Source organism: Myotis myotis, unplaced genomic scaffold (assembly GCF_014108235.1).
Source record: "Myotis myotis isolate mMyoMyo1 unplaced genomic scaffold, mMyoMyo1.p scaffold_m19_p_2, whole genome shotgun sequence".
NCBI lineage: Eukaryota > Metazoa > Chordata > Mammalia > Chiroptera > Vespertilionidae > Myotis > Myotis myotis.
This window is the reverse complement of record NW_023416324.1, coordinates 15,296,423-15,317,727: the sequence shown is the minus strand read 5'-3', so window position 1 is coordinate 15,317,727 and position 21,305 is coordinate 15,296,423. Positions and strand designations below refer to the sequence as shown.

Sequence of the window (21,305 nt, the reverse complement as noted above, 5' to 3'; positions counted from 1 at the left end):
CCAGTGGCCGAAAGAGAGCGAGGCCTGATGGGATTGTGGGTTTGATAGTAAGGGCAGGGGAGGGGACTGTGGGCCCCGCCGATTGGCCAGGCGTGAATCAGAAATCCTGGGCGTGGCCAGCAGGGGCCTGGGCTTCCGGGAAGAAGGCACTCTCCTGAGCACATGGCGGCCGCCCCAAAACTGGAGGACCCAGGGCAAGATGGAGGGCACAGTCCTAGCCCCCCCCCACCCCCCAGGGCGAGCTGAGCCTGGGCTCCAGGGGCCAGTCCGGTTGCTGGGGGTCCAGCAGATCGACCAGTTCCAGCCCAGACAGGGAGTCCACGTCCTCCATCTCGTTCCCGGGGCGCCGGCGATCGCCGCCTCCTCCTCCATCTCCTCGGGCGAGGGCACACGCCCCGCCCTGCCGCCGCTGCTGCCGCGTGGGTCAGGCCCCGCGACGACTCGCCCTTTCAGCCCCCAATTTTTAGCTAATAAATTGATTATCAACTTCTGCCGGGGTCTTTTCCGCATCTACAAGGGTTCAGAAATCTGGAGAAGGGGCTGTGCATAAATGGATTAAAGAGACTAGAGAAGAAATATGAATTTAGAAGGCATGGGGGAGCCAGATGGAAACTTAGTTCTAGTGACTAAGCTCCCCGAATCTCCGGATGCCCTGGCTTTTTATTCCTACATTTTGCCCTATGCAGCCCCTTGAGTGTGGCTCTTCCACAAAATACCATGTGAGGCGGGGGGAGGTGGGGGGGGGGCGCGTGTACAGTGCGATTGAAACTTCGTGGCCACACTCAAGGGGCCAAAGAGCCGCATGTGGCTCTCGAGCCGCAGTTTTCTGACCACTGCCCTATAGCAAAGCAGATATACATCTCAAAGGTAAGGCTTGGTAAACAATAAAGGATTATCAGGTTGGGAGAACTGCCCTCAGCTGTCTGGCTGCAGGCAATAATAATGCAAATCTTCAGCCCTGCTGAAGCTGTCGGCCTTCTGATGAACTTCTCGAATTTATTAAGTTAACTACTGGAATTTGCTTCCAGCAAACTTCATTAAGTTTGCCCTAAAAAATAAAGCCATGAAATAATGGGTTTAATGTGCAAGTTTTATTTTTTGAAATAAATACGTACTACTTTAAAATATCTGGTCATATACCACTAAAACCATCACTAGAGACCCCAGTGGTGGTCCTACCCCATTGTGGAAAAGACTACCAGATGGAATTAATGAAAGTGCCCTGGGCAGTAGTATGAGGTCACTGTTGAGCCAGGTTCATCTATGTCCCAAGTAAAGGGCTTGCTGCTTTTCATAATTCTTCTGACCCCTCAGACCTACCAGTGTATCTAATCTTATCTTTTCTGTTTGGCAATCCTTCTGTCTGGATGAAGAGTAAATGCCTTAATATGGCTTGCAAAGTCCTTTGGGACCCTAGGATTGGCCCACCATGGCCCAATTAGATTGGTGAAGAAAGGAAGATGGGAGACAGGATTTCCTGGAAGAAGTGACATTTGAGCTGAAATCCAACAGATTTATGACAGAGAGCCAGATGATGGTGGTGAAGAGTTTTTCAGATAGAAGAAACAGATATGCAAAATTCCTGAGGCAGGAACAGTGTACATGTGGGCACCTGAGAGAGGCATGAGGCAGAGGCAGGGAGAGGAGCTTGTAGAGGCCAGTTCCTGCCTGTAGTCCCTGGAGGCCTCACAAGGTCTTAATTGCTTGCTGTGCCCTATGGGGAGCCATTTAGAGTTTCAAGTATAGGAATGACTTCTAGTTAGTTATTCAAATAACAAGTACTCTTTGAGCACCTACTCTGTGCAGAAGGCTGGGAATTTTACAGTAATAAGACTCCTGGTCCCTGCCATCAGGAAGTTTATAGTCTTCTTTTATAAACAAAGTTAAACATACACATAGTTTAAAGAAATAACAAGTATAAGGTTTTCTGTGAAAACAAGGCAGTCCATGACCCTCTTCTCCCATTTCCATTTTCCCAGAAACACCTATTTTCAACTCTTTTAGCTGACTGTATAGTTATTTCCATTATCTCTAAGTAACATGTTTTGCCATTTTTGATGTTTCTGTTTTAAGCACTACCTCTTGATTTTCTACTATGGGGGATAAAATTTTAACTCTCTTTCCCCATTACCTGTTCCACCATACACACAATCCCCACCTCCCCAAACTGCCAATATAATTTGGGTTAGTTCAGTAGTCATTGTTGACATGGCTATATGTAAGACACAATTACTTTCCTTTCCTGTACAACTTCTTGTTTCCTCAGAGTTAATAATTGTCCTGTTTTGTCACTTGCTTAATTTTTATGTACTCCATTCTCCACCAGTTATCTAAATCTCTTCTCAAGAAGTTCATACATGAGGTTGAAATGGCCCCGGTGAGGCCGAGAGGCCCCGGTGAGGTTAGGACAGATAATGGGGACCAGTATAGACTGATGAAAAGGGGTAGATGCAGAGGCAGAGCAGCATTGAACGGACTGTCAAACTTCAGTGGGAAGCCTGGGGAGGGTTTGGGGGGGGGGGGTGGTTAGGGGATCAACCCGGGGACTTGTATGCATGCATATGGGAGTAACCAATGGACACAAGACACTGGGGGGTGGGGGCCGGGGGAATGTCAGGGGGGCGGGGAAAAGGGAGACATATGTAATACTCTTTGTAATACTTCAAGAAATAAAAATTATTTTAAAAAATTAATAAGTAAATAAATAAATAAAAATAAATAAATTTAAAAAAAAAAAAGTTCATACAAGCCCTAACTGGTTTGGCTCAGTGGATAGAGCGTCGGCCTGCGGACTCAAGGGTCACAGGTTCAATTCCGGTCAAGGGCATGTACCTTGGTTACAGGCACATCCCCAGTAGGGAATGTGCAGGAGGCAGCTGATCGATGTCTCTCTCTCTCATCGGATGTTTCTAACTCTCTATCCCTCTCCCTTCCTCTCTGTAAAAAATCAATAAAATATATTAAAAAAAAAAAAGAAGTTCATACAAATCGGGTGTCTCTGGAAGTGGACATGGAGATAAAGATGTTTATTAGGAATCAACACCTGTGAAAGGAATGGGTGAAAGCAGGACTGGGCAAAGGGAGAAGTCCGACTGCAATGAGGCCTGCCAAAGCCTCTGCCAACCTGGCAGAGAGCTCTGGAGCAAGCCTTGCCCATCAGAATGTCCTGAGCCCAGCCGACATGGCCAGGCCCTCAGATTCTGCCTGACTCAGTCACCCAGTGTAGGCTGCCCCAGGGGAGGGTGTGATGTTGGGGGAGGCAGCTTTCTGCATCTGAGGCTATCCCTGAAGGAGCTGACAGCTGGAGGAGGCTGTCCAAACTCTCCAAGTGGGGCAGCAATCCTTTTTTTTTTTTTTTTTAATGTATTTTTATTGATTTCAGAGAGGAAGGGAGGGAGAGAGAAAGAGAGAAACATCAATGATGAGAGTCCTACATGCCCCCAACTGGGGATCAAGCCCTCAACCCAGGCAGGTGCCCTTGACCGGAATCGAACCTGGAATCTTTCAGTCCCCAGGCCGACGCTCTATCCACTGATCCAAACCAGCCACAGCAGCAATCCTTTCTAATGGGGGCTCTCCATGACTACCACTTCATGTATTCTGTCAATTTCATTTTCTTGAAAAAACTTTCCTTGTTTTCCCTCTGCTCCAGGCTGGAGTGTTTGCTCTCTCTCTCTTTTTTTTTTTTTTTTTAAATATATTTTGTTGATTTTTTACAGAGAGGAAGGGAGAGAGATAGTTAGAAACATCAATGAGAGAGAAACATCGATCAGCTGCCTCCTGCACATCTCCCACTGGGGATGTGCCCGCAACCCAGGTACATGCCCTTGACCGGAATCGAACCTGGGACCTTTCAGTCCGCAGGCCAACGCTCTATCCACTGAGCCAAACCGGTTTTGGCGAGTGTTTGCTCTTTATTATAGACAGGGAAACATCCAGATTTTGTTGGGTTTAAAGTTTGTACAAGTTGGGGGCCCTTAAAGAATACAAAATTAGGTATAATTTATTTAGATTGATAAAGCAATAAATTCCTGGAGATTCAGAGCCTTTGGAGTCTCAGGGCCTTTTCTTCTGAGATCTCATTAGGTAATCTGGCAGAAATGCTTTCTGGTTGACTTCCTACCCGCCAAGAACCACCTACAATCCCCAGCCCTCACAGGGGCGGGGCAAGTGCGGGAACCTGAAGTCCAGGCTGTAGGAGCTTCTCAAAAAGCCTGCCTCTGACCCTGCTTCACAATCATCCTAGGGATTCCCTTCGTCTCGCTCCTATGTTGAATTGCCTTTTTCTTGATTTACTCCATCCTTTTGGTGGAGAATCTACTCTAATAGTTTCTTGGGGAAAAGGGTTGGGAAGGTGACTTTTTCCGTTTCTAGAGGAAAGGTGCGGGCATGCTCCTGGGAGGGAGAGCACGCCTTTGAGACTTTGCATGCCAGCAAATGCTCCCTTTTGGGATGGTTTCTTTTGCTGTTTCTTTTTTTTTTTTTTTTTTTTTTTAAATATATTTTATTGATTTTTTACAGAGAGGAAGGGAGAGAGATAGAGAGTTAGAAACATCGATGAGAGAGAAACATCGATCAGCTGCCTCCTGCACATCTCCCACTGGGGAAGTGCCTGCAACCCAGGTACATGCCCTTGACCGGAATCGAACCTGGGACCCTTCAGTCCGCAGGCCGACGCTCTATCCGCTGAGCCAAACCGGCTTTGGCTCTTTTGCTGTTTATTTTGATGTAGTCCCATTTATTTACTTTCTCCTTAGTTTCCTTTGCTCTAGGTCCTAGAGTCTAACAGTGGTCGGCAAACTGCGGCTCGTGAGCCACACGCGGCTCTTTGGCCCCTCGAGTGTGGCTCTTCCTAAGCCTTAGGAGCACCCTAATTAAGTTAATAACAATGTACCTACCTATATAGTTTAAATTTAAAAAATTTGGCTCTCAAAAGAAATTTCAATCGTTGTACTGTTGATATTTGGCTCTGTTGACTAATGAGTTTGCCGGCCCCTGGTCTAGGAGATGTATCTGTAAGCAAATTGCTATGAGAGATGTTTGAGATTTTGCTGCCTATGGTTTCTTTTTGGATTTTTATGTTTTCGTGACTTACATTTACATCTTTTATCCATTTTAAGTTTATTCTTGTGTATGGTATAAGTTGGTGGTCTAGTTTCATTTTTTTTTTTTTGCATGTATCTGTCCAATTTTTCCAACACTATTTTTTTTTTAATGTAAAGGTTTGACATTGCAATCTTTTTTTTTTAATCCTCACCCTACGACATTTTTCCATTGATTTTTAAAGAGAGTGGAAGAGAGGGGGAAAGACAGAGAGAAATATGGGTGAGAGAAACAAATCGATTGGTTGCCTCCTGACCAAGGCCCATGCAAGGGAGGAGCCTGCAACCAAGGTACATGCCCTTGACCAGATTCAAACCTAGGACCTTAGTCCAGCGGTCACCAACCTTTCAGACCTCACAGACTACCAGTGGTCTGCGGACCACCAGTTGGCAATCACTGCTCCAAAGTTTTCCTTAAATCAGAGGTCACCAACCTTTTGGACCTCACGGACCAGCAGCTGGCGACCGCTGCTTTAGTCCGCAAGCCGACGCTCTATCCACTGAGCAAACTGGCTAGGGCTCAGCACCATTTATTGAAGGGACTGTCTTGACTCCATTGAATGCTCTTGCCTCCTTTGTCAAATATTGAGTGTAATGGCTTGGGTCAATTTCTGGGCCTTCTGCTCTGTTCCATTGATCTATATGCCTGTTCTTGTGCCATTACCAGGCTGTTTTGCTTACAGTGGCTTTGTAGTATAACTTGATATCTGGTTTTGTGATCCTTCCAATTTTGTTCTTTCTTAAGGTTGCTGCAGCTATTTGGGGTCTTTTTTGGTTTCATATACATTTTTGGAGTGTTTGTTTTAGATCTGTGAAATATGCTGTTATTTCAATAGGGATTGCATTGAACCTGTAGATTACTTTGGGTAATATGGACATTTTAATGATGTCAGTTCTACCAATCCATGAACACGTATGTTCTTCCACTTGTTTATATCTTCCTCTCTCACTCTTTTAGTATTTTTTAATTGACTTCAGAGAGGAAGGAAGAGGGTGAGAGATAGAAACAACAATGATGACAGAGAATCAGATTGGCTGCCTCCTGCACACCCCACACTGGGAATCAAGCCTGCAACCCGGGCATGTGCTCCTGACCAGAATTGAACTCAGGACCCTTCAGTCCACAGGCCAATGCTCAATCCACTGAGTCAAACCTGCAAGGGCTTTTATTTTTCCAGCTAGGACTTTAAAAATATCCTATATAATAAAAGGCCAATATGCAAATTGACTGAATGGCAGAACAACCGGTCGCTATGACATGCGCTGACCACCAGGGGGCAGACACTCAATGCAGGAGCTGCCACCTGGTGGTCAGTGCACTCCCACAGTGACTGCCCCCTGGTGGTTAGTGCACTTCCACAGGGAGCGTCGCTCAGACAGAAGCCCTGAACTGGGCTCAGGGCTGACGAGCACAGTGGTGGTGGTGGGGAGCCTCTCCCACCTCCACAGCAGCACTAAGGATGTCTGACTGCCAGCTTAGGCCCATGGGCCTAAGCCATCAGTTGGACATCCCCTGAGGTCTCCCGGACTGCAAGAGGGCGCAGGCTGAGTGAGGGACTGCCCCCTGTCCTGAGTGCACAAATTTTGTGCACCAGGCCTCTAGTATATGTGTGTGTGTATGTGTGTGTGTGTGTGTGTGTGTGTGTGTATATATATTTGATTTTAGAGAGGAAAGGAGATAGAAACATCACTGATGTTAATATATTTTTTTTAAGAAGAAAGAAGTACTCTTTGCTCAGATTACACCTCCAGCCCTGGTGGAGGACTTAAGGAGAGATGAAGTATTTTGTTGTAATTGTTGTTAATCCTCTCCCGAAGATATTTTTCTTTTCTTTTTAAAAGATATATCTTTTTATTGACTTCAGAGAGGAAGGGAGAGAGAAAGAGATAGAAATAGAAACATCAATGATGAGAAAGAATCATTTATTAGCAGCCTCTCGCACACCCCACACTGGGGATTGAGCCCACAACCTGGGCATTTGCCCTTGGCTGGAATCAAACCTGGGACCTTCAGTCCACAGGCCAACTCTCTATCCACTGAGCCAAACCAGCTAGGGCTCAACCAGCCTTTTAGGAAGCCTCAGCAAGGTGGAAGAGAGTAAGAATATTTATATAAAGGCATTAATATAAAGATAATCACTGAACAAAAATATACCTTTCTAAATACCAAACAGCTAATAAAACATTACAAAGAAAAAAAAAAAGAGAGAAAAAGTAACTACATAAGGACTAGATATAAAAGAGTTGGAATACCTGTAAATATAAAACAATATGCTCAGAGGGAGGTGAAGAAAGGAAGGGGTTTAGAAGGAGGACACCTGCAATAATGTCAACATTAAAAAAATTTTTTTAAAATATATTTTTATTGATTTTTTTACAGAGAGGAAGGGAGAGGGATAGAGAGTCAGAAACATCGATGAGAGAGAAACATCAATCAGCTGCTTCCTGCACACCCCCCACTGGGGATGTGCCTGCAACCAAGGTACATGCCCTTGGCCGTAATCGAACCTGGAACCCTTCAGTCCGCAGGCTGATGTTCTATCCACTGAGCCAAACCGGTTAGGGCTAAATATATTTTATTGATTTTTGTACAGAGAAGAAGGGCAAGGAAGAGAGATAGAGAGTTAGAAACGTCGATGAGAGAGAAACATCGACCAGCTGCCTCCTGCACACTACCTACTGGGGATGTGCCTGCACACAAGGTACATGCCCTTGACCGGAATCGAACCTGGGACCCTTCAGTCTGCAGGCCAACGCTCTATCCGCTGAGTTAAACCTGTTAGGGCAACATTAAAATTTTTTTTTTTTAAATTTATTGCTTAAAGTATTACAAAGGGTATTACATGTGTCCATTTTATCCCCCCGCCCTAGACAGTCCCCTAGCCTCCCCGATCCCCCAGTGTCTTATGTCCATTGGTTATGCTTATATGCATGCATACAAGTCCTTTAGTTGATCTCTTACCCCCCTACCTCCTGCCCCCCAACCCTCCCCGGCCTTCCCGCTGCAGTTTGACAATCTGTTTGAGGCAGCTCTGCCTCTGTCTCTATTATTGTTCAAAAGTTTATAATGGTCTCTATTATCCATGAATGAGTGAGATCATGTGGTATTTTTCCTTCATTGACTGGCTTATTTCACTTAGCATAATGCTCTCCAGTTCCATCCATGACGTTGCAAATGGTAAGAGTTCCTTCCTTTTTAGAGCAGCATAGTATTCCATCGTGTAGATGTACCACAGCTTTCTAATCCATTCATCTACTGATGGGCACTTAGGCTGTTTCCAGATCTTAGCTATGGTGAATTGTGCTGCTATGAACATAGGGGTGCATATATCCTTTCTGATTGGTGTTTCTGGTTTCTTGGGATATATTCCTAGAAGTGGGATCACAGGGTCAAATGGGAGTTCCATTTTCAGTTTTTTAAGGAAACTCCATACTGTCTTCCATAGTGGCTGCACCAGTCTGCATTCCCACCAGCAGTGCACGAGTGTTCCTTTTTCTCCACATCCTCTCCAGCACTTGTCGCTTGTTGATTTGTTGATGATAGCCAGTCTGACAGGTGTGAGATGGTACCTCATTGTTGTTTTGATTTGCATCTCTCGGATGATTAGTGACTTTGAGCATGTTTTCATATGTCTCTTGGCTTTCTGAATGTCCTCTTTTGAAAGGTGTCTATTTAGGTCCTTTGCCCATTTTTTGATTGGATTGTTTATCTTCCTTTTGTTAAGTTGTATGAGTTCCCTATAAATTTTGGAGATTAGGCCCTTATCAGATATGACATTGGCAAATATGTTTTCCCACACAGTGGGTTTTCTCATTGTTTTGTTGATGGTTTCTTTTGCTGTGCAGAAGCTTTTTATTTTGATGTAGTCCCATTTGTTCATTTTCTCTTTAGTTTCAAGTGTAGGGCAACATTAAAAATTTTTAATAAAAAAAAAAACACCTAGTCCTAGCTAATTTGGCTCAGTGGATAGAGTGTCGGGCCGAGGACCGAAGGGTCCTAGTTTCAATTCCAGTCAAGGGCACATACCTCGGTTGCAGGCTCTATCCCTGGCCCTGGTCAGGGCACATGTGGGGGGCAACCAATTGATGTTTCTCTCTGACATCAATGTTTCTCTCTGTCTCTCCCCCTCCATTCCACTGTTAAAAAAAATTAGTATGGCCGAAACCGGTTTGGCTCAGTGGATGGAGCGTCGGCCTGCGGACTGAAGGGTCCCGGGTTCGATTCCGGTCAAGGGCATGTATCTGGGTTGCGGGCACATCCCCAGTGGGAGATGTGCGGGAGGCAGCTGATCGATGTTTCTCTCTCATCAATCTTTCTAACTCTCTATCTCTCTCCCTTCCTCTCTGTAAAAAATCAATAAAATATATTAAAAAAAAAATTAGTATGATGGAGTCAAGGTCAAACAGATTTATCATTGTATGCTGCTGTAAAAGGACTGAGGAATCTCTATAACAAATTTCCAAAATATATTGTTAAATAAATAAACAAGGTAGAGAAATGTATAGTATTCTACCTTTATAGAATAAAGACATATAAAGATGTAACATATTTATCTGTTTAAATAAAAAGAAAAAGAAAAGATTAAATAAAATAAAAATGGTTACTGCCCTGGACAGTGTGGCTCAGTTGGTTGAGTGTCCTCATGTGCACTGAAGGGTTGCTAAGTTCAATTCTGGGTTGGGGCACATGCCCAGGTTTCATGGCCAATCCCTGGTCAGGGTGTATGTGGGAGGCAGTCGATTGATGTTTCTCTCTCTCTCACCTCCCTCTCTCTATAATCAATAAAACGTATTTTTTTTTTTTAAAAAAAGGTCACTAACTGGGGAGAGAACAAGTCAAAGGATAGGAATAGATTTCTTTGACTATATCTTGTTTTGTAGATTAGACTTGGAAATATGTCCATATTTTACATGATTAAAATTAAACAAGCCCAGCTGATGTGGCTCCATGATTGAGCATTGACCTATGAACCAGGAGGTCACGGTTCAATTCCAGGTCAGGGTACATGTCTGGGCTGTGAGCTCCATCCCCAGTGGGGGGCATGCAGGAGGCAGCCGATCAATGATTCTCTCTCATCATTGATGTTTGTATCTTTCTCTCCTTCTCCCCTCCTCTCTGAAATAAAAAGTAAAAAATTAAACCAGCGCAAGAAATTCTTAAAAATGGAATAACACAGGTTAAATTGCCCTGGCCAGTGTTGCTCAATGGTTGGAGTGTTGGCTCAAGCACCAAAGGGTCTCAGGCTCTATTCCAGTCAAGGCATGTATGTGAGTTGCAGGTTCAGTCCTCAGACCCGGTCGGGGTATGTGTGGGAGGGAACTGACCCATGTGTCTCTCTAGCATTGATGTTTCTCTCTCCCTCTCTCATCCCCTCTCTTCTTCCCTTCCATTCACTCTCTCTAAAATCAATGAAAAAATATCCTTGGGTGAGGACTAACAACAAACCCCACCAAAAAAACAGGTTAACATAAATGTGTACCCAGTTAGTAGCAAGTCACACAGAGAGGACCCATACTAAGTAAGTTTAAGTCACAGTACGCTGAGCATACAGGCTCAGCAGGAAATACTGTACTTCCAAGAACAAAAAGAACGGCAAACAAAACTTTAACCTGCCTTTTGTTATTCTGATACTGTTGTGTAACATGGGATAAAACAATGGAGTACCTTTGATGTTCTAATATTATAATTCAGGATACATATGAGAACTGGGATTCTTAGCATTGAGGAAAATATACAGATGTGAGAAGAGTTCAGAAAAATGTTTGAAGTCTTGAATTTGAATAGAAAATATCAGTGTGTTTTATGTTTAAAAAGATGTTTTATCTTAAAAAACATATCCTACCTCTGTGCACCAAAAAGGCTAGAAACACGACCAACACAGCAGCAATGGGCATTCCAAATCCAGGACCCCCCCGCCCCCCCCCGCGCCCCCCCTTCCAAATAGTCGACTCCAGATCTGGAGCAGGAAGTGTACAAAGTAAGTAAGGAACATCCTATCATACCTGATAGCAAGGAAGTTACCAAATACAAAAGGGTTGTATCAAAAGGACTCAGAAGCCAATTTGAAGAGGCCTCCACTGGACAAAAATAAGGACAACTTGAGCATCATTAAGTTTTATGACTACAATGAACTAAAAAACAGGATAGTTAATTCAGTGATCATGAACACACTAAACACACTAAAAACCCATCCACTGGTCACTTTGGAGGATGCTAGTAAACCAACTCATTACTTTGAAAACTGGCAAAAGACGTGGGCATTTATCTTTCCCAGTAAACTGTAACTCTGGATAAAAATAACAGATGAGTTAAAGTTTCTCTTTTATAGGTATTTCAGGTATTATATGAAGAAGGAATGGAATATTTAAAAGATCACATTTTGCAACCTTTGATAAATTAGTGGATCTAGGCATTTAGCTTCAAAGGCTGCAACATATAAAAAGAGACAGACATGATGTGTCTCCTGATGAAAACATACAACACTATAAAGTTCTGCCACTAAATCTGAACGCAATTACATCTATCTTCTTAATGAACAGAAATACAAAGGATAGAGAAACCTGTTAAATGACACTGTAGAGATATAACAGCAAAATCCAGACTGGGAAAGAGATGAAGCTCAAAGAGATTCCAAGAAACATGCCAACCACTTGCATTATTACTATTTCTTAATTTTTACTGAATGTATTGGGGTGACAATGGTGACTAGCATTTGCATTATTTAGAGCCTGTTTGAATTAAACTTGAGTATTTCATATTAAGGAATATTAATTTTTTGGGTATGCTAATGCTATTGTATATGTGTGTGTGTGTATATATATATTGATTTCAGAGAGGAAGGAAGAGGGAGAGATAGAAACATCAGTGATGAGAATCATTGATCGGTTGCCTCCTGCACGCCCCCACTGGGGATCGAGCCCACACCTGGGCATGTGCCCTTGGCGTATTTGAACCTGGGACCTTTGTCTGTAGGCTGATGCTCTATCCACTGAGCCAAACCAGCTAGGGCTGTAATTGTTTTCTAAAAGTCCATATATAGTCCTGGCCGGGTAGCTCAGTTGGTTAGAGCATTGTCCCAACACACCAAGGTTGTGGGTTCAATCTCCGGTTAGGGCACAGGTAAGAGGCAACCAATGAATGCATAAATAAGTGGAACAAATTGATGTTTCTCTCTCTCAAATCAATAAAAACCAAAAAAGTCAATATAAATACACATTTATGGATGAAATATGGCAGGTTAAAGGTTTGCCTGGCCTATGTGGCTCAGTGGTTGTGTCCACCTATAAATCAGGAGGTCAGGTTTTTTTTTATTGATTTCAGAGAGGCAGAGAGAGAAACATCAGTGATGACAGAGAATCACTGATAGGCTGCCTCCTGCATGCCCCCTGGGATCAAACCCACAGGCAACCCGGGCACATGCCCTTGACCAGAATCAAACATGGGACCCTTCAGTCCACAGCCCGACACTCTATCCGCTGAGCCAAACCAGCTGGGGCAATACAAATATTTTTAAGAAATTAAATAAAGTTGGCCATGAGTTGATAATTGCTGAGGCTGTGATACATGGAAGTTCATGATATTCTTTTCATTTTTCCCCCCTTAAGTCAGCATGATTTAGACATTCACTAGAGATGTGTGATCATGAAAAACAAGGTATCTGGGGTAACTTTCAGGTTTCTTGCTTGAGGGATGGAATGGTGCCGAGGAGTGAGTATATTTTTTCCATTGATTTTTGGGAGTGAAAGGGAGGGGGGAAGAGAGAGAGAAACATTGACATTAGAAAGACACATTGATTGGTTGCCTCCTGCTTGCACCTCGACCAGGGTTGGGGAATTGAACCTGCAACTGAGGTATGTGCCCTTGACCAGAAATCAAACACAGGACCCTTCACTCTGCATGCTGATGCTCTAACCACTGTGCAACTGACTAGGGAGGTAGTGGTGCTTTTCACTAGGTCTAGGAAAAGCAGAGAGGCAGATTTGTGAACAAGATGGGTTCCATTTTGGTCATGTTAAATTTGCGTGCTGAGGTGTTAAATTTAAGGTTGGTAGAAATACTGAACTCAAGATGTGGGCAGGAGATGCAAATGTGTCAATGAGTGACATCACAGGGAGAATCTGTTGAGAAGGGGGTCTCAAAGGGATTTGAGTAAGGATCACAGAGCCTACAAGTAGACAAATGGTATCTTAGAAAGTGGAAGGCCCAGAAAGCAGTCTAGAACAGTTTTTTTAAAAATACTTTTTATTTATTTTTATTGATTTCGGAGACAAAGGGAGAGGGAGATAGAAACATCCATGATGAGAATCATTGATCGGCTGCCTCCTGCATGCCCTCTACTGGGGATCAAGCCCACAACCCGGGCATGTGGCCTTGACTGGAATCAAACCCAGAACCCTTCAGTCTGCAGTCTATCCACTGAACCAAACCGGCTAGGACTAGAACAGTTTATAACAGGAGGAAATGCTTGGACTCCTACTGCATACCACATAAAAAAACTAATTCAAAATGGTTCAAAGACTTAAATTTAAAAGCTAGTTATTTAAAACTCTTCGAAGACATAGGTATAAATTGTTATGACCCTGGGATAGGCAATGGATTTAGATATGACACCAAAGCACAAGCAACAAAAAGTTAAATAAACTGGATTTCATCAAAATTAAAAATTGGCCTGGCCGGTGAGGCTCAGTGGTTGGGTGTTGACCCATGCACCATGAGGTCACTGGTTCGATTCCCAGTTCAGGTACAGGCCTGGGTTGAGGGATTGATCCTCAGTAGGGGGGAATGCAGGAGGCAACTAATCGATGTATCTCTTCTCTTATTGATGTTTTAACTCCCCCTCTCCCTTCCTCTCTCTGAAATCAATAAAATCATATAAAAAATTAAGATTTGTTGAGTCAAAGGACACTATCAAATTAAGTGAAGAAAACTCACAGAATGGGTGAAAACACTTGAAAATCATATATTTGATAAGGAACTAGTATCCAGAACATATAAAGAACTCCTGTACCTCAACAATAAAAATAACCCAATTTAAACATGAGCAAGGAATTTGATAGTTCTAAAAAAAAAAAAAAAAGATATACAAATGGTCAATAAGCATATGGTAAGTTGCCCAACATCCAAGTCATTAAGGAAATACAAATCAATACCACAATGAAATATTACTTCATATCCACTGAGAGGACTAATAAAAAAAGAAACAGGAGAGAAAATGTGTCTCTATGACAGGAAGAAATTAGAACCCTCATATATCGCTGGTGGGAATATAAAATGATGTGGAAAAATGGCCTGGCAGTTTCTCAAAATTTAAACACATAAGTACTCTGTTACCCAGCAATTCCACTCTGAGGTCTATGACCACAGGAATTGAAATATGTCCACATGAAAATTATATGTAATACTCATAGTATTTATAAATGTCCCAAAAAGTGGAAATGACTCAAATATCCATCACCTAACTGATCAATGAGTAAATGAAATATTACCCATATTATCAGGCATTTGGCAATAAAAGGAATACATAGTATGACATGGATGAGAAAACATTATGCTAAATCAAAGAAGCCACTTACAAGACTACATATTGTATTTAGATGAAATGTCTAGAAAAGGCCAGTCTATAATAGATTTAGTGGCCTAGGATTGGGAGGAGGGACAAGAGTGACTTTTTTTTAAAAAATTAAGAAGTATATATTTTTATTGACTTCAGAGAAGGCACATGTGATTTCAGAGAACCAAAACCCGGGCATGTGCCCTGACCAGGGATTGAACCTGGGACCCTTCAATCCAACGCTCTGTACAGTGAGCCAAAGCGGCTAGGGCAAGCGACTTTCTTTTTGTATGGGATTTCTTTTTGGAGTGATGACAATATCCTGGAATTAGTAGTGATACTGAAAACCACTCAACTGTTTGCTTTAAAAGTGAATTTTATGGTGTGAATTATAGCTCAATTTTTAAAAAGGGTGGGGCTTGTGCTCAGCAGTGGGAAATGAAGCCGAACAAGGTGAGGCCTGGAGAGAGCATGGGATCCAAGCATGGCAGGAAGACTGTCCACTCCGTCAGGGTTAAGATAGCCCTTTCCCTCTTGTCCATCATCTGTCCCTCCTTTATTTAATTCCAATAGCTGAACCCTAAACACTCTGTGCTTTCATCCCTTTGGCCATGATTGGCTTAGGAGTACACAGGCAACTCAGTTCTGCCCACTGAAACTTGGGTGGCCGAGGGGCTTTTGGGAAATAATTATTTTTTTATGAAGATTTTTAAAATTGCTTTTTAGGGAGGGAGGGAGGGAAACATTGATGGGTTGTGGGGCATGTGCCCTGACGGGGAACTAAACCAGCAACCTTTCAATGCAGGATGACACCCAATGGAGCCACACCGGGCAGGGTTCACTATTCTTGAGAAAAAAAAGTGGAAGTCTTCTGCCTCTGGACATTTTTTGTCAAGCTGAGGCCTGAAGCAGCGGACTTGGTGAGGTGGTTGGACATATTGAGGGCAGCAGAGGACACAGGCTGTAAAGACCCTTAGAACAACCCTACCTCAGAACTTGTCTTGAGATAAATCCTCATTAAGTCTTTCCCCCCCAAAGCATCCTAATGTAGGTTACTGGTGACTCTTCCTGAGATGGGTAAGAATGGGCTTGAGACAGGGCTCAGGGGAAGGGAGTCCACTTTTACAGACAGTCAAATCAGTAAACATTTTCCAGGAAGTGAAAACAAAAAATTAAGCTCAGCCCAGCTGACATGGCTCAGTGGTTGAGCGTCAACCTATGAACCAGGTCACGGTTCGATTCCCGGTCAGGACACATGCCCGGGTTGTGGGCTTGATCCCGCGTGGAACGTGCAGGAGGCAGCTGATCAATGATTCTCTCTCATCGTTGATGTTTCTCTCTCCCTTCCTCTCTGAAATCAATAAAAAAAAAATATTAAAAAAATTAAGCTCACCCTACCTATCCTAATTTCTAGGTAACAGAAAAAGAGCGTTACTAATGAGTTTAACCTCAGCCAATTATGAGTCTGGTTCTTAATTATAAAATGAGGATAATCTATATAGGACTGACCTAAACATTCAATGAGCACGTAGCAGAGCTTCTAACATAGTCCACAGGCTCACCACGTTTTATTGAATCTGAACTCATACAAATATTGATAAAGTAACCCCCATTTCCTCAAATTCTGCTCAAATACCAAGCTATTGAACCCCTACTCCTAACAGCTGTAATGGTTCCACTCTGGAAGATGCCCCCTCCCCCAATAAAAATTAATCATTACAACCTGGAACTATTTCAAGAATGAAGGCAAATGGCTAAAAATTACTTAAGTGACAAATTAAAAGGGGCCTCCCAAGGAGTCAGAAATTGACACAATTGGGGGTTTGAATCCTGACTACTCATGAGATGTACACATAACCGCTACTCTTTAGATGTACACATAACCTTGAACAAGTTTCTTCATCCGAGCCTGTTTCCTCATCCATAAAAATGGTGTTAACTTACATTACACAATTGTCCCAAGACTGAAGAGCAGATAGAAAACCTACCAAGGAAGAGCTTAACTGGTATGACAGTTTTGACTAAGCAGATAAAAAAAACAACTCAGCAATGTCAAGGTATTTTTTCTCCCCGGTAATGTCCAATTTACTTAATTCCCTCAAAAAAAGAGGCGATTTGTGATGAATTTATTACAAGCTCTATTTCCTAACAGATTAACTTCCTATTTCCCTGGAGGAAAGGGGCTCTCTGCAGAATCTCCAAACTAAAGCAATCAAAGTCTCCATTAATGGCTTCATTTTTGGAGCTACAATTCACCAGTAAGGACAAGAGTTTAATCAATTCACAGAAGACTCTAAGGTCTGCTTGAAAGCAGACTGCCATCTGCCTTCATCTTATGGTCAAGTGTATACAGACACAGAAGCACTTTCTCCTGACACAAGGACTATAATTGGATCTATTAACGTTAATTTTACAGAAATCTTACATGTGAACTGTAGAGGCTATTTTGCTGTTAACTACCAGGCTGAAATCTTAGATCTACCAAGAAAGTACACTGCAGATAATGCTGCACGACCAAGTACAAAAACCACGTCTGGGCTCCCAGCCTTGCACTACTTGTCTACTTACTGCTTCCGGGATCTTCCTAACTCCACCTCAAACTGTATTGTCAATAGGACAGAACTGTTCACTATTACAGATTGACTGTACATGGAACCTTTACACCTCACACCAGAATGGTCCTGTCCTTAGACTTGGAGAAACCAGGCTCCCCCACTAATGGGAAAAGATTAGAGGCAGCATTCCAAGCCAAACTGTATCCAGCTTTATTAAAGATACTTTTCATAAACAATCATGGTATTTCAGGCAGGACATGGGCAGACAATCGTTAACAGTATACAACAACTTCAAACTCCCTTCTTCAAGGAACTACCAAAATCAGAAAGCCACTATAAAACCCAATGAAGTCTTCATCTGATGCTCCGAACAGGGAAAGTTTAGAGTGAGGGTTGACATTTCACATTAAGCATGTTGTTTAACAACTTTTCACAAGCCGACCCTGACTTTCAGGAAATGAAATGAAAATGGCAGAGAATATCAATCTGTAGATCCACAATCTAAAAAGGAACTGCTGCTCTTTTGAGGGATGCCATCTCAATAGTGACACTGGAAAGTCCAGATTGCCCAACATACTGGAAATCATTTTTTTTGGGTCAGGTCCCAATAGGTCTCTGGGCTTAAAAGAGCCAAAGTCTATGCTTAAAGTGGAGAGGGAGAAAAGGACATAAAAACGAATTTTAGTTTTCCCACACGACAAGGTGTTTGTGCCACGATGGCTAATGTGTGTCAACATCAAGAGATCCCTCCTCCCAGGAACCAAGAGGAAGTTTCTCAAAACTAGAAGGGAAAGGTATTTCCCCCCCATGTCAGTCCAGCTTTGGAGATATTCTATTAGTACTATATGTCCTTCCCCCCAAAAATAACAATGAAGTGTTCTGTGTGCTAACAACATAGCTTAAAAAAAAAAAAAAAGTAAAACAAAATTCTGCATTTTTATAAAACTTGATAAAAAATAGTATTTCAAACTGTACAGTCACCAGAAATACACAGTTATCAAAAATGCACACACTTCACTTGGCATCTCCAGCACCTTCAGCTTTCTGTGCCTAAAAGAAAAATAGACAGATTAGTACAACACATCAGAGTTTGAGACTATCTTCACCCATATCCCATATATAACATTATTTTGCTCCTGGGCCAGCCAAAGCTCAGGTTTCAGATACTCTGAAACTGAGACTTAGTACTTCTTTTGAGAATGGCTTGGTAGGAAACTTTGCTAAAATCAGGGTAGGGAACAAATCAGCATTAGAAGACCTGAGGTTATTCTCAGCTTCAAAACTCTGTAACAGTGATGGCAAACCTATGACACATGTGTCAGAGGCGACACAAGAACTCATTTTTTTGGTTGATTTTTCTTTGTTAAATGGCATTTAAATATATAAAATAAATATCAAAAACATAAGTCTTCGTTTTACTATGGCTGCAAATATCAAATGAGGTAGCGGTTGTACCTGGTCTGTTTTGGCATCTCCATTTTCTGCAGGATTATTCCCGTCTTTGCCAGCATCAGCTTTCCCCTTTTTTCCTTTCGGTACCTTCTCTCCCTTCTAAAAGACGGCAGAAAGAAAAAAGCTGTTTCTCCTAATTTCATATTACCAATGTGTGGCCTACAAAGTTCTGTACAAGGCAGGATTGTTTATAAAAGATAACATACAAACTATAAACCCTCTCCCACTGATAAAACAACTGATCAAAAGTAGGCCAAATGATCTATAATATTCTGTGGTCCTAAGTATATAGAATTTTTTATCTGAGTATAAATAGGATAGAATAAGATAGCTTAAAACTTGGGAGGTTCAATACTGAAGAAGTGCAATTTTTCTAAACTAATGATAGTTCTTGATATACAAATCTCAGGGATAAGTCAAGCTATCAAAACAATTCAGAATATCCATTAATGGAGTCACCATTATTATGCTGCATTAAGATACTAAAGGACAGTTTTCATTTTGTGAAAGTGAACAATTAGGGCATAATTATAAGGCCCAGTCCTGTTAACTTTGTCATTTATCTCAACTTTGTGCCAACAGATGAAGTTATTATATAGCAGATCTCCTGTGAACAACATGAAATCCTGCTCAGCCTTATGTGACTCCTAGAAACACCTTGTCCCCAGTCCCACTCACCTTTGCAGGGGCCTTTTTAGGCTTGGGCTCTGGCTTTGGAGGAGCAGGTTTCTTTTATTTGGAGGAGAGAGGGGAAGACAACATTAGTATGATGAGCCAAAGAAAACAAACTACAACCAATTTTTCCATACTTCATAAAGATTTTGTGGCTGACTTCCCATTAAAATGGCCAATCTTCAGAAGTAACAATCAGGAGTGTTCCACTTTGACTATAAGCCATGAAAATTTCCCAACCAGTGAATCTCGAATGGGTGAGAGTCCACAGTGTAGCAGCAGCTCATTAAAACCAGCCACCGACCATCACTCATGGGAAGCTAGTTTCAGGAGTAAAGGTGAAAATTTAAAAGCAGACATACTTACAGCTGATAACCTGGCGGATCTTCTCTGTGGCTATTTTAAAAAATAGAAAAATGAGAAAGTTAGAAATAAAATAGTCCAACCACTTAAGAAAAACAAGAGTCTTAGTGCCAATCTTTTCTGGACTACAGGATGTGAAGAGAGCTTACTTAGGCAAATTCAGGAATAAGGGTATGGTTAATTACCACCAGAGAAGCCCAAAGCTTTGTAAGACTTCAAAAGAAGAGAATAAACAAGACTTACTTCGTCCTTCACCTTGGCTTTATCTCCTTTAGCATCCCCTTCAGCCTATAAAAAACCAAACAGGAACTCAGTAATTTTTAATGACTCACTAAGCTTAACACAGTCCAAAGGAAAAAAATTAATAGTCTTGCACACAACTTCTGTAGGATACACAAATCGTCAGTGTTTAGCACCCGCGCCTCCTATGCAAATACCCTAAGTGCTTAGGAACCGTGGGCGTGCTTATTTGTGTACACATCATGCCAAATCCAGCCCAAAGCTCGCAGGGTGTCGGAACCTCAGCCTTCCCAGTCTCGGCCAAGTGGCCCCAGGGAAACGCGCTGAGCTGGAGCGCGGAGTGCAGTGCAGGGCCGCGCAGCCTGCGCCGCCGCACCAGCAGAAGCAGAAGCAACAGCTGCAGCGGGTGCAAACAAACCCGTCCGGAGGCGGGGCCCGAGCGCCGTTGCTATGGCAGCCGTCGAGGGCGGGAGACGTGAGGCTCGCGCGCAGCCCGGGGAATTCGTGGGCGGCAGCGTAGCGAGTCCCGTGCGCCCGGGCCCTGGGAGGAGGCGGGGCTTCGCGGTGTAGCCCCGCCTCCTCTCGGCGGCGGTTTTTTTGGCGGCAGCGCGTTACCCCGCCCGCCAACCCCAAGCACCGCCTTCCCGCCTTTTCGGGTTTGAATTGCCCGCCCGCGGGGAGGGGGGGTGCCGATGGGGGAGGGGGCGCGGGGCGGGCACGTCTAGCCCGAGGGGAGCGGGGTAAACAGCCACCAACATGGCTCCTCCCGCCGCGGCCGCCGCTCCTCCAATATGGCCTCTGGCGCCCGCGGGCAGCCGAGACGCGCAGGGTTACCCGGGGGCCACCTGACACCGTCTCGAGTGCCGGCGGTAGGGGCAGAGCCTGCTCCAGCCCAGCGCCGAGCCTCGCGCCCCAAAGCCGGGCAAGCGGCGGCGGCGACAGCGGTGAAGGCGGCGGTAGTGGCAGCCCGGCGCCTGGGGCCCTCGCGCCACGTACCTTTCTCTTGGGCATGATGGCGATGGTGGCGGGACGTCCGAGCGGGACGCGGGGATGCAGCAGCGCGCGGGCCTTGCTCGGTCCGGGGGTCGATCTCGTCTCCTCACACTGCTAGGGCTCCGGGGGGTTTATAAAGTTTTTATAGCGCTGGGAGCCCCGGACCGGTTAGAACCGGATTTCACCTCCCGCCGCCGCTCATTGGCCCAGCTGGGGTCACGTGGGCGGGGTTTAAACTCACCTCCTCTGGAGGGAGTGAGGAGGGGGGTGTAGGGGGAGGGCGCGCGAGACGGTGGCGCGCTTTGGGGGTGGGGGCGCAGTGGGGGAGGCGCGCGTCGAAGGCAATAAATGGGGGGGTTGGGTGCGAGCCCGCGGGC

At 43.8% G+C, this 21,305-nt stretch overlaps 1 protein-coding gene across 1 annotated transcript; it reads right to left on the bottom strand.

Annotated features, from left to right (window-relative positions):
* Positions 1-17,394: 17,394 nt before the first annotated feature.
* On the bottom strand, positions 17,395-21,139 carry HMGN2 (high mobility group nucleosomal binding domain 2). The gene is made up of 6 exons (XM_036348026.1): positions 20,932-21,139; positions 19,939-19,983; positions 19,699-19,728; positions 19,339-19,389; positions 18,664-18,759; positions 17,395-18,258 (listed from the first exon to the last, which is right to left on the bottom strand). The coding sequence occupies exons 1-6, from the start codon at positions 20,944-20,946 to the stop codon at positions 18,223-18,225; spliced, it is 273 nt and encodes a 90-aa protein (XP_036203919.1). The 5' UTR covers positions 20,947-21,139; the 3' UTR covers positions 17,395-18,222.
* Between the last annotated feature and the right edge of the window lie 166 nt (positions 21,140-21,305).